General features: G+C 37.0%; 3 protein-coding genes across 3 annotated transcripts; 1 reads left to right on the forward strand and 2 right to left on the reverse strand.

Moving 5' to 3' along the window:
- Positions 1 to 35: 35 nt before the first annotated feature.
- On the forward strand, positions 36 to 1,917 carry LOC131017823 (probable WRKY transcription factor 53). The gene is made up of 3 exons (XM_057946560.1): positions 36 to 676; positions 771 to 899; positions 1,063 to 1,917. Exons 1-3 carry the CDS (start codon positions 357 to 359, stop codon positions 1,661 to 1,663), a joined length of 1,050 nt encoding a protein of 349 aa, XP_057802543.1. The 5' UTR covers positions 36 to 356; the 3' UTR covers positions 1,664 to 1,917.
- Positions 1,918 to 2,256: 339 nt separating this feature from the next.
- Positions 2,257 to 3,788, reverse strand: LOC131017824 (uncharacterized). Its single transcript, XM_057946561.1, has 3 exons — positions 3,268 to 3,788; positions 2,741 to 2,758; positions 2,257 to 2,633 (listed from the first exon to the last, which is right to left on the reverse strand). The coding sequence occupies exons 1-3, from the start codon at positions 3,647 to 3,649 to the stop codon at positions 2,440 to 2,442; spliced, it is 594 nt and encodes a 197-aa protein (XP_057802544.1). The 5' UTR covers positions 3,650 to 3,788; the 3' UTR covers positions 2,257 to 2,439.
- A 6,147-nt stretch (positions 3,789 to 9,935) lies between these two features.
- Positions 9,936 to 12,275, reverse strand: LOC131018440 (uncharacterized). The gene is made up of 5 exons (XM_057947163.1): positions 11,625 to 12,275; positions 10,592 to 11,495; positions 10,422 to 10,513; positions 10,101 to 10,302; positions 9,936 to 10,018 (listed from the first exon to the last, which is right to left on the reverse strand). The coding sequence occupies exons 1-5, from the start codon at positions 12,273 to 12,275 to the stop codon at positions 9,936 to 9,938; spliced, it is 1,932 nt and encodes a 643-aa protein (XP_057803146.1).
- Positions 12,276 to 13,029: the final 754 nt, after the last annotated feature.

Genomic DNA, 13,029 nt, shown 5'->3' on the forward strand with positions numbered 1-13,029 from the left:
TTTTCTACATGATTTTCTTTCTTCAATCAATCCTAAAAGTTTTCTTTAAATACAAATGTTTCATCAGCTTCACCAGCATCACCCTATCCTCCTCTCATATATATATATAACATTCCCTTAGCTTTCCAATATAAGAAAGTTGCACCACATTTTCTCAACCAAATTCATTGTTTGTAACTAAAAAAGGGGCAAAAGAGAAAAGAATAGCTTCTTTCTTCACCATCTTCATATATATGAAAGAGATTCTTACCTTGCTGCATAGCTAGAGCAGTCCCAAGCTGAACGAGCATCGTTTCGTGGAAATCGGCCCTCCATCTTTCCCGCAAGAGAGCCATAGCAAAAGTAAAAGTAAGAAAATGGAGCGGGTTTCGACATGGGACCTGAAAGTGCTCACCGATGAATTAGCTCAAGGGATGGAGAAAGCCATGCAGCTCCGGTTTCATCTGTGCTCGACGTCTCACTCTGAGGCCGAGGACTTGATTCTGCAGAGGATAATATCGACTTTTGAGAAGGCTCTTTGCATCCTAAAGTGTGGTGGACATGTTGGAGTAGCACACGTGGGAGCTCAGGCTGCAGCTCCCGAGTCTTCGATCTCTGCTGATGGAAGTTCAAGAAGCGATGATACGAACAAGAATATCAAAGAATATCAAGAACAGGGCTATGCATCTAAGAAAAGGTAGATAGATACAGCAGTAAAATGATCATAGACACTCAAAAACAATAGAGAGGAAAATTTTGACTAACATTCTATTTCTTGTTTGATATCACAGGAAATTGCAGCCTACCTGGACAGAACAAGTGAAAGTCAACTCCGAAAACGGGCTTGAAGGGCCCGGCGATGACGGATATAGTTGGAGAAAGTATGGGCAGAAAGACATTTTGGGAGCTAAATATCCTAGGTTCATTCTCTTTCTCTCTCTCTGTACATCAAAAGGCATAAAAGCGAAATCCACTTTGTTCGATACTTACATTACGACAGACTAAAAAGATAGATTGCAAAGGCACAAATAAAAACATTTGCATGAGAATATGGTCTGAAAAATATATATGGTCTTTTTGCAGAAGCTATTACCGGTGTACCTACCGCCAAGGCCGGAATTGTTGGGCAACGAAGCAAGTGCAGAGATCAGACGAAGATGCCACCGTATTTGAGATCACATACAAAGGAACACACGCATGCAAACAGTTCAATAATGCAGTTCCACCACCAACATCACCAGAAAAACAAGAACTCAAAAGTAACAACCCATGTTATGATCAACTAGAACAGAACCCAATGCTTTCAAACTTTAGAGCTAACCTCAGAGTCAACACCGAGGTCTCAGATATTCAGGAGATGCCAGCCTACTTCTCTTTTCCATCGACATTTGCATGCTACGAAAAAGAAAATCATTGTTATCCGATTTCTGCTCTGGTTGACGACAACCACCTGCAAGGAACATATTCCCCGTTGTTCTATTCTCCAGCCACGTCCGGATCAAATTGCTTCTCCACTGCAACATATCAGATGAGAGACCACGACTACGGGGGCAATGATAACACAGACATAATGTCAGCCCATGCCTCGACAAACAATTCTCCAATTGGGGGAATGGAGTTTTCAATTGAGCCAGCAGAGATAGATCCAAATTTCCCATTCAACGTCCCCGGATTTTTCACATAATCGAAGTTCAAACTTTCTGAAAGTGGAAAACAAGAGGGAAGGGCGTGGTTTCACAACCACTATTCTTGATCATAAAGATTAGGGAATAACATTCTTGTAGGAACTTATCCAGATGCTTGAGATGAAAACCAAGGACTAAGCATGTATGAATAACAAGTTCAGCGGTCTAGTTAGTCTAGTCTTCATGTATAGAATCAGAGTGTCATCACTCTTTTTATTCAACTTTTGCTAATACATTAGCCTAACCAACAAAATAGTCATTTGGAGTTATCAATTTGGAATTTGATGGTTCATCCAAACAAATACAACCGGAAAAAGAAGCAAGAAAGAAAAGGAAAACCCTTCAACGACGACACCTCTAAAGTTGTATAGGAATTACGACCTTATCTGCTGAAATAGCATAGAAACGGATAATTAACCGGGAATACTAGATACAATTAGTACCATGATATACATGTAAGCTACCAGGTCCTACAATGTTGCTAATGAACTAAAAGGAAAATATGACCTCACATAAGATAATCAGAGACCATGCAAAGCGTTGGAAAGACAAGCTGCAGATAAGTGACAAGACATGATGAATAACACAGAGATGAAAAATGGGATCCCTGCCTAAGAAGTTCATTTGCAGAGTTGAAAGAGTGGTTTGCATGATCTCATGCATCCCAAGTATGGACATCACGTGAATTAATTACAGAATAAAAATAAAACTTCACATGATTGCAGCACGCTAGAGTGCCATTACTGGGGTTGTGAGCACCAAAGGGTCACATTGATCACCTAACCGATGAATTATCCTCCTCTTTGGCTTCAGTGGTAAAATTCGACGTGTTACCATTCCCATCTCCAGCTTTCCTAAGAGCCTCTCTGAGGCCTAAAACAATGAACACGTTGGTCAGAGAAAGCAGCGACTCAGCTCCACCGTGTAGCCAATCTACATTGGACAAAGATGTTCCATAGTGCACCTTTGCTGTTTGGAAACACAAAATTGGGTAAAGAAAGAAGTGAATTAGAGAAGACACAAATTATTGTTCACATTATATAGGAAGTAAAAGTTGCCTTATTGAAGAATGCTACCGTAAATTCCAGCCGGTACTGCAGAGAAAGATGAGGAAAGATTAAAACAGGATAAAATGTTAAGCTCAAACATATAGATTAGATAGAATTTACAGTTTCAAACTGAAAGAACACAACAAGTCTCAAATTTGAGGGTTAAAGAGTGTTCAAAATGAATGAGTATCTTTCCAATTTAATCAATCTTTAGCCTTCTTTAAGTTCCAAATTCATAAGGGATTACAACAATTAGCAGATGATTTCTTATGTTGCCTTCTAAAAGAGATTTTTATTAAAAAATTATTATTACCAAAATAAACACACACTATCCTATTAGCAAATGACTTCTTACGTTGCCTTCGAAAACAGATATAACTGCTAAATCGTGTCATACAATGAAAAAGATTCCATCTTTCCAAAAGCAATCCCTTTTTCACTACAATTACATACAGCACAAAAAAAAACCCTAATGCTCCCAAAAATATACAGAACTGAAATTCTAAGAAAGAAAGCCGCAATTCAAATTTAGAAGAGCTTAAAAAACAGCTTACTCGTAGCGCCGACGAAAGCAAGCAAAAAGTAGAAGCCAAAGAGAGTGAGTTTTGGGGCAGACTTGGATTTGGTGATGAAATAAAGGAAACCCAGATAGGGGAAGAGAGAGAAAGCGAAGAGCTGCGATGCTATGCTCTGTGAATCAATGCTAGGCGCCCATGGATCCACGGGCAACAAGAAGCCATTGCAGATTATCCCCTTTCGCGCCGCGTGAGCAGTTCTTCTTCCATTTACGATTTGAATTTGGTGTTTGAGTTCAAATTGCCTCTTGAGAGTGAAGATAGTTTCTCCGTTTGGGTGTGAATTACAAGTGTTTTTACATAAACGAGTGGAATCGGGATTCTTGAACCAAGTTTGGATTTGCACAAGGCTACTACTCATTTTTCTACTCTTTCGTTTTTTGTTGCTAAAATAAGAAGTTTAAACTTCAATGGTTCTCCACCATCACAAAAATTATGAATACTAGCTTTCATATCCGTTATTAACCGAAGTATTGTATGAGCTTCAAAGTCTCTCTCTCTCATTTTTTTTTTTTTGGGTATTAATCAAAACGACTACGTTTTGCCTTTCCCCATTATTTTCGATTTTTTAAGAAATTAGATCATACTACTAATCAATTTGGAGGCCACTTAATTTTATAATAAAAATCGAATACCGATGTATTTTAATTCAAATTTTAAAAATTATACTCCCTCCGTCCCCGTCCCCAAAATAAGTTCCTCTTTAGGGACGGCACGAATTTTAAGAAAAAGTGGTAAAATGTATTGATAGTGAAGAAAAATATGTTCTAATTAGTTTTAGAAGTGGTGAAAAGGTAAAAAAATGTTATAATTAGTATTTGAAGTGGTGAAAAAGTGAAAAGTAAGAATAAATAAAATATTATTAGTAGTGGAGTAGTTGTCCAAAAATGGAAAGAAAGAAAGATGAATTTATTTGGGGACGTCCCAAAAAGGAAAAAGATGAACTTATTTCAGGGACAGAGAGAGTAAAAGTTGTTCTATTTTTTGACCGTTAGTCCTTTTATCATTATACTAAATGTTTCTTTTATGAGAATATTTTAATAAATTCTCAGTTTGAAATCGATCGAATCGTGCTCTAATACTAGGCTCTAGGCATATTATTTTAATGCTTAATTATCTAAAAATTATTTAACCTTCATCAAATTTTAATTTTGTATATAAACTTTAATAATTAACATGATAATTATTAAGGATATAAGACAATCAAGACCGAGTTGAATATTGTTACACTCGAATATAATTTATTTATTATTAAGTCGAAATTTGAACTTTATTTATCAAATATTTAGAGACTCACGAGCTTAATCGAATATACATAAATGTTATAAATGTATATTTATATTCATAATATTACCCCCTTCGTCCCATTAATAATGTTTTATTACTTTTTGTTGGAAAATTAATGAAATATCCTTGTCTAGTTTTGATGATACCAAAACCCTTAGATTTTCCTTTAGTAGACTAGATCTTTTCGAACTCAAGTGTTAGAGTTCAATTATTTAGCTAGACTGAAGTTGTGAAGACTGAAGACCGGTGAACTGAAGATCGAAGGACTGGAGATCACCTGACTGAAGATCGTAACTGAAAAGGTTGAAGACAAATACTGAAGTATTTAATGGACGAAGACTTCACTGAAGATTCAGTTTTGACTGAATAACTAATGTTGACCACGTGGAAATAGTGAACTGATGCATAAGTCAAGTATCAGTTGACATTCTTCTTCGGACTGAACCTTAAGTTAAAAGGAAGCCACGGACACACCAAGTACAGTAGCATTAAATGCAGAGATATTGAAGATCGTCCTTTTCTGAGCAGAGCTTTCTTTTTTCATGCTAACTTTTCAGAAGCACCATGCTCCTACAGCTAGAGACGTCATTCCTCAACAAATCAGGAGCCTCGAAGATTGAAGTTTCAGCCCAATTTCAAATCTATCTCACAACGGCCGAATCTTGAAGATCGTCTTGCCAACGGATCTATTCAAGACTTCGCCTATAAATAGAGTTCGGGGAACATCTTTAATCTTCACCGATTCAAACACTCAAGCTGAACCTCTGCTGAAATTGTGACTCAGCTTATTCACTGCTATCCAAAGTTTGAATCGAATAAGAGAATATTCAAAGTCCAAAATCAGTTTACTAATTACTTAAATTCTCTTACATCTTTAGGCAAATTCTTTGTAAAATCCCTAGCCTAAGTCCCTGATTACAGAGAGTCTGTTCTCTGTAATCTAGTTGGTATTTCGAACCCCTTTTTCAATCGAGCGAAAAGAGAGTTTGAGAGAGAGTTCGAGACAGTGGTCTGAACTAAAGCGTTCTTAGCCCCCGCAAGCAAGGCGTGTAGTCTTTGCAACTGCGAGCTGAGAAGGAGACGAAAAGTCCAATCTAGAGTATTGGCACTGAAACCTAGTTTCAGTTGAAGGTTTGTTGTGCACCCGTAAGCACAAGCCCAGAGTGATTGTCAGTGTGATCAACTGACCGTGGACGTAGGAACTTGTTTCGAACCACGTGAAAATTCTCGTGTTGTTTATCGCTTTCAGTACTTACGTTCATTGTTGTGAACAAGCTCTTTATTTAACTGAAACTGATAATTTGTAAAGAGAAACTTAAATCTGACTAAGTGTTAATCACAAAGGCTATTTCTTAAGTTTATTTTCCGATGCTGGTGTTATTAGTCTAACTGATCAATCCTTGGATAGTCAGTAAGATTCATAACACTTATCTAATTTCAAATTTTAGACTGAAGCCTTACGTGGATTATCAGTTAAAGCTTTATGCTTAACTGAAATCACTTCAGTATCAGTCTATACCCCTGTTTTAACTGAAACTATCTGTGACTATTGTCTTTCAGTCTAAACCTTTAAGTATCAGTCGATACTCCTTCAGCCATTCAAAAGATTTTCGAAAAATAGCCTATTGGTGTATTCCTCCCCCCCCATACACCAGTTCAGTGACCCTCTGGGACCCAACACTTTTGATCACTGAGATTAAAAAATATGTAGTTAGTGTATAAAATGAATTGGTGGAAGATATTTAAATATTATTTTAAATAAATTAGTGTATATAGTGAATTAGGTCTACCATTAATACTCCTTACGTTCCACTATAATAGGCTTACTTCTTTTGGGCACAGAGATTAAGAAAAGTGGTTTTGGTCCACACCAATTAAGTACGTTTTTTTTTATTCAAAATGAAAGACGAGCCTATTGTAGTGGAATGTCTCAAAAAGAAAAACGAGCTTATTAGATTGGGAAGAAGGGAGTAATATTTAAAATAATAATTTTTTTACTAAAAGGTATGAGACATTACTAGTATGACATCCTAATATAGTAACTGAGACATTATTAATGGGACGGGGAAGTACTTATTTTCTATTGAGAATAAATTATTTAATTAATAATAACATAATACTTTCTTATAATAAATATAGTTATTTAGTGACTTAATAAATATTTATTACTAATTAGTATAATACTAGTACGTCTCACATGCGATGCAAGGGGAATATTGTATGTATTGTAAATTTAATACTATTTTATTAATAAATGCAAAGACATTCAAATTTATTACTTTTATTTTTATTAAGTAATAATGAAATGTAATTTTTTTGAAATATACATGCATTGCACTTAAACTCGTGCCCGTGCTTGGCCCAGCCCGCCCGCCCGGCCCTCTCCATCCCATTCCCCTCCCTTTTCTTACCCTTTGTGCCCCGATCAATTGAGCAAAGTATCATTTTTGTTATTAAGAGTGTCATTTGCATATATTAAAATTATCATTTGTAGTATCATTATTTTTTATACAAAGTATCGTTTCTTTTATAAAAAATATCATTTCGGAAATATCATTTGCATTTCAAAAAATATTATTGTTTTTAATTTTTGAAAGTGTCATTTGTATGCATTAAGAGTATCATTTATTTGTATACAAATTATCATTTGCTTTTATTAAAAATTACAAATGGATTATCATGATACCTCACATAATATATGCGAAACACTTTTAAATTATTAATTTAAAATAATAATATTAAAATTTAAATTTAAGATTTATAGATTTAAAATTATACTAACAAACAACAAAATACAAACATATATAGATTCAAAAAGTTTAGTGAGATAAATCTACATATTTTTGAACTATCAATAATCACAAATAGTACATGTCAAATAACTGTTCTAGTATAAAAAACATGCATTAGAAAATAAAAATATTTTATTTAATAAAAATAATTCTGAACGAATCAATAGTGCATTAGAATGGTTTATTGTAAAATAAATCACGAAGTTAAATATATTTTGCAAATTCGACCTCAATTTTAAACCTTTGCAAATAAAAATCAAATTCTTATAACTTTTACAATTGAGATTTTCTAGTACAAAATTTAAAGTGTTAATAGGGAAAAATGCCCCCTTCTTATAAAAACTTGTAAAATTGCCCACTTTTGTTTATGAAAGTGGGCAATTTTACAAGTTTTTATAAGGATGTGGGCATTTTTGCAAATGTCCCAAATTTAAATATAGAATACTATAATATTATTAGTTTTGTGCGCAATTGGACACTAAACGACGTCGCTTACACTTTCTCTACCGGATATTAGTTAGTGGTGATATTGGCAAAAATTGGAGAAGTCTCAAATGCAAAATTTAGTAAGATTCGATATATATTTTAAAAGGTTTAAAAGTGATGATATCGAAATTACAAAATAGGTATAAATTCGAGATTTATTTTGTATTTTTTCCTTTTCAGAACAAGTGATTCATTATCTTGTCTATTTGATTAAATTTTCAGTGATTTTTGAAAGGCGGCAGCCGCCATGTTCTCTCTTCCAAAACCCTAAACTACCGCCGCGATGCCTACTCCGACTCAGACGTCAGCGACTGCTCCGGCCACACCCACTGTTCTTCCTCAGAGTAGGGTCGACGCCCCTTCTAAGGCAACGCCGACTTTGGCGACCTCTGTTGCGAGTTCTCTCCAGGTGATACATACCAGTGGGCTCAACAAGGTGGCGACTAATCCGTCTGGCAGCACTCCTTCCAGCAAGATTCGTCCGTCCGGCAGCAGCCCCTCTGGCAGTGTTCGGATGGTGGATCGCTCCGGCATCAATCTGCCTCTGATTTCCTTAAAATTTGACGCTGTCAATAAAGCTTCTCCAGTTCACGGCCTCTCTCCGATGACAGAGACCGGCTCCATGTTTGGTTCTCATCCTTCCCCAGCCAGGCCTAAATTGACGACATTTGCGCCTTGCGTTGGTGGCGACTGCAAAGCAGTGCGACCCTACATCACCGTTGGTAGCAACCGCTAATGATTGCTCAACGATGATTGATCGTCCGGCAGATTCGTTTGCTGCCAAGGTTCAACAAGGCTCAAGAAATCGGACGTTACCATCTACGGTCAGCGTGCTCTTCAACCTTCTCTTGAGGGAGAGGTTGTGACGCTATCTGTCCCACAAATCGCTTTCAAAAGCGGTTAGATGAATTCAAGTTTGCCTTATTTGGTAGGGTTATTCTCCGTAAAGGAGACAAGCCACGTCCGTTGGAAGATATCAAAACTGAACTACAATAATTATGACAATGCTTTGATTGTCAATTCATCCCTATGGCTAAAGGCTTTTTCATGGTGAATTTCTCAACGCTGAACGATAAAAGAAAAGCCAAGGAGAAAGTTGTTTTAGAGCTATCAACGGGCCAAGTTCGACTTCGTGAATGGAGTCGCTATTTCAACCCATATAAGGAAGCTTCTTCTTTAGCTGAGATTTGGGTGCGCATTTATTATCTGCCTGTGGAGATGTGGACTTAGGAGATTATAGCAGGGATCAGTTATGCGCTGGGACATCCGTTATGTATTGATCACGCCTCGGCGCATGGACAAGCGGGACACTTTGCTCGTGTTCTGGTCGAAGTGGATATGGCGAAGCCTCTTCTGGAATCGATGTATATGATGATGGTAATAATGCTTTTCACATTCAATTTGGCTTTGAAACTTTTTCGTTGTTTTGCTCGCATTGCAAAATACTATACGGATAAATGTCGAAAGATGTTGAAATCTAATGTTGATGTTGGAGAAAACAAAGCTTCGATTGCTGCCGCCCCCAAATCGAAGGAGCTTCCTAAAGCCCGGGGTATGAATCCCTTTTGGCAGTCTAGAGGACAAGATAATATCACAAAGGATCAGGGGGATATTGCGAAGGATCATATGTCGGGGCTAGATTTGGCTACCATTCTTGTGCTAATCAAGGAAAACGAGCTGCTTCTCGTGGATGTCTCAAACCGGTTTGATGTGCTTGATGATGAGGACGTTGAGGGTGATAAAATTGTTGAGGGAGTGGCCAATGTTTTAAAAAAGTAAATCGGGAACCGAGGCGTTTTGTTATAGTACCATGAGGCGTAGGAACCAATTCGAACTGAGGCGTAGGAACCGATTCAAGGCGTAAGCCTTTAAGAAAAATTATAGGTTCATAAATATAATAAGTTCATAACAAAATAACTAATACCATAAAGTCAAAAGCTATAATAAAATACCAACTTAACACTCATAAGCTATATAATAATAGGTTCATAGCAAAATAACTAAGGTTCATAGCAAAATAACTAATACTTATACGATCACAAGTCCAAAAACCATATTATAGTTTATAACTAATAATCCAACTTAATTATAATCATCTCCTGCACTTTCATCATCCTCATCCAGGTCCTCATCCACAAGTCTATGCTCAACCTCTTTTCCTTTTCCTACATTTAAACATATCAATATAAATAAGTAAATAATTAGAACTTACAATAACTTTTGATTAAAACTAACTTCTAAAAGTACCTTTCTTTGATACTTCACTTCTTCCTCTCTTTCTTGGTATGGAAGAACTTGTCCCCTCATCCATATGATCTGCCTCAATTTCATCAGAGTTAGCATCATCAACATCAATATCATTTTCGTCATTTGGATTGGCTATCCACTCATCATCGGAAGCTACGTCTTCAACAACCAAAGGATCGTCCTTTTCCTTTCTTAATTGCCTCTTCGAATGTTTATGCTTCAAGCGTTTATTGTACATAATGTACACTAACTTGTTGAGGGACAATGTGCTTAGACGATTCCTTTTCTTTGTATGCACTTGATTGAATGTACTCCAGTTACGTTCACAAGCTGAGGCCGAGCAAGTAAGCCCAAGAATTCTCTTTGTGCTTTGAGATGGGGAACTTCATCTCCAAAATGTTCCCACCAATCAACTGTTGAATACAATATAATGATTAGATTTAGCACAAATAAGGTAGTTAAGATAAGTAATTGATAAACTAACTACTAACCAGGTGCACGAGATGTGTATGTTGACATAGATGCTCTCGAGCCAAATAGCTCTCTTTTATTTTTGTACTCGTCAAGTTGGACATCGACCTTCAAATAAGTGTCGTTATCCTTGATCATCCTCTCCATACAATTAAACAACCCCTTTTTAATCTCCGCATGCTCGGAAACATTCTCACCCCATCTAAATTGCGGGTTCAAATAATAAGCAGTTGCGTGAAGGTCACGGTGCAATTGCTTCTCCCACTTATCATCGATGATATTCCAAATCTCCTTGTAGGCACCTACTTCGTCATTCAAATTCTTGGCTATCTTTTCTTTGGCTTCGTCCATAGCAGCGTAGATAAATCCCATTACCGGTGCCCTTTCACCGTCAACCACTCTCAACACATCCACAAGAGGCTTTGTGGTCTTAATAGAGTAAACCACACTAGCCCAAAATGAATTATCACTCATGATAATTTTTCTCACAGCCTTTCCCTCATCCTTTTTTGCCCACGCACATCCTATCCAATCTCTCGAAACGAACATCTGCTCCAGCGGCTGTTTCAACTCATACATGCTCTCCAATGTAAGATAGGCAGTCGCGAATTGAGTGGCAGCTGGTCGGAGAAGATCTTTCTTAGCAAACTTTCTTGTTAAGCTCAAAATCCACTGATGGTTGTGGATGTAATTAGTCACCCTCTTTGCTTTAAGTAAAGCATTCTTGTGCTGTGGCAGTTCACCGATCTTTTCAAGCATTAGATCAATGCAGTGGGCTGCACACGGAGTCCAGTATAAGCTAGTCCTCTTATCCATTAACAAACGCTCGGCTGCTTTGTATGCGGCTCCATTATCTGTTATCACCTGCACAACATGCTCCTCTCCGATTTCTTCAACAACTTCATCAAGTAACTCAAACAATTTCTAGGTATTTTTCACAACGTCACTTGCATCCACAGTTTTCAAAAACACTGTTCCATATTGATTGTTAACGAGAAAATTGATCAGACTTCTATTTCTCATGTCTGACCAGCCATCCGATAACAATTAAACTCCCGTGTGCTTCCAAGTTGCTTTGATCTCATCGACAATGGCAGATGTCGTCTTTACTTCTTCTTTGAGGATCCAAGTTCTCATCTCATGCATTGATGGAGGCTTCAACCCTCGACCGTAACCCCCAATTGAGCGCACCATACTAATGAATGATGGACTTCTAATGCAATTAAATGGGATTGCGTTCTCAAATAAGAACCTCCCAATATCTAGATAAACTCGACTACGATGCTCTTTAGCCGTTGCACTTGGAGGGACTACTTTGCCATCTTCTAACTCATTAGCAATAAATCGATCCATAGGGCCTCTGATACCTCTCTCCACGTTGGCTGGGAACGGCAGATCAACACCAAAATAGGCTCCACCATCAACCGCATCATCGAATTCTCGCTGTTTGGTGTGTTTTGATTCCTCAAATGTTCTCAAATATTCTTTCATCGAGTTCTTAAAGTCATCAGGTACGCGTGAACAGGGAGCCACGTTCTTGTGATTGCAACCCAAATGATCATTGACTCTCTTAACTCCCCCACTGATTTCCTTGCTACAAAATGTACACTTCAAATATTTGTATCCTTTATTTGCACCTTTTGCCAGCACTTCCATTGAAATTGCATAATTCCATGCAAGGTCTTTTCGTTGTGGGCCACTCATCTTGAAGATTCGAAGGCTTCAAATACCATAACGAAATAATAATAATTAATAATACAGTTAATACAAAAGATTTGAGAGAATAACATAACAGGAATAAATAAAAATTGTAAGTTTGTAACATAATTTTGTATGGAGCAGGAAGCATGAATCATAATCTGAAAACAAGAATTTTGTGTATTATATTATTATGTATAGCAGATTCAAGTAGAAGAAGGTGTGAAGCAGGATTTGCATGAAGCAAGCATAATCACTGATTAAGATTTCAGCAAGTTATAGAGTAGAGTTTTGTGTTTAAGGTTTTAAGCATAACATAATCAGAGATTAAGATGCATAAAATAGAACTGAGAAGTGAGAATTTTACCTTTTGTTGAAGAAGCACTGTCAATGGAAGGTTGAAGTTGAATCGCTGAAGCAGAAGAGACGAAGGGATACTGGCGAGTTGTAGTGAAGTGTTGAAGGGATGTTTTGATTCTTTGTTATATTTCCTACGTGAATTTTTGTATTCCATAGTATATTAGACTATTAGCTATTAATTAATACTCCATCCGTCCACGAAATGAGTACCCATTTGTGGACGGCACGGGTTTAAAGAAATGTATGGAGTGTAGTGTGAATAGTTTAAGGGTCCCACTTTTTGAGTGTATTAATTAAATAGATGTGTGGGGTACACTTGCCAAAAAGGGAAATGGGTATTCATTTCGTGGACAGATGAAAAAGGAAATATGGGTACTCATTTCGTGGACGGAGGGAGTAA

This window comes from Salvia miltiorrhiza, chromosome 3, assembly GCF_028751815.1.
Source record: "Salvia miltiorrhiza cultivar Shanhuang (shh) chromosome 3, IMPLAD_Smil_shh, whole genome shotgun sequence".
Lineage (NCBI taxonomy): Eukaryota > Viridiplantae > Streptophyta > Magnoliopsida > Lamiales > Lamiaceae > Salvia > Salvia miltiorrhiza.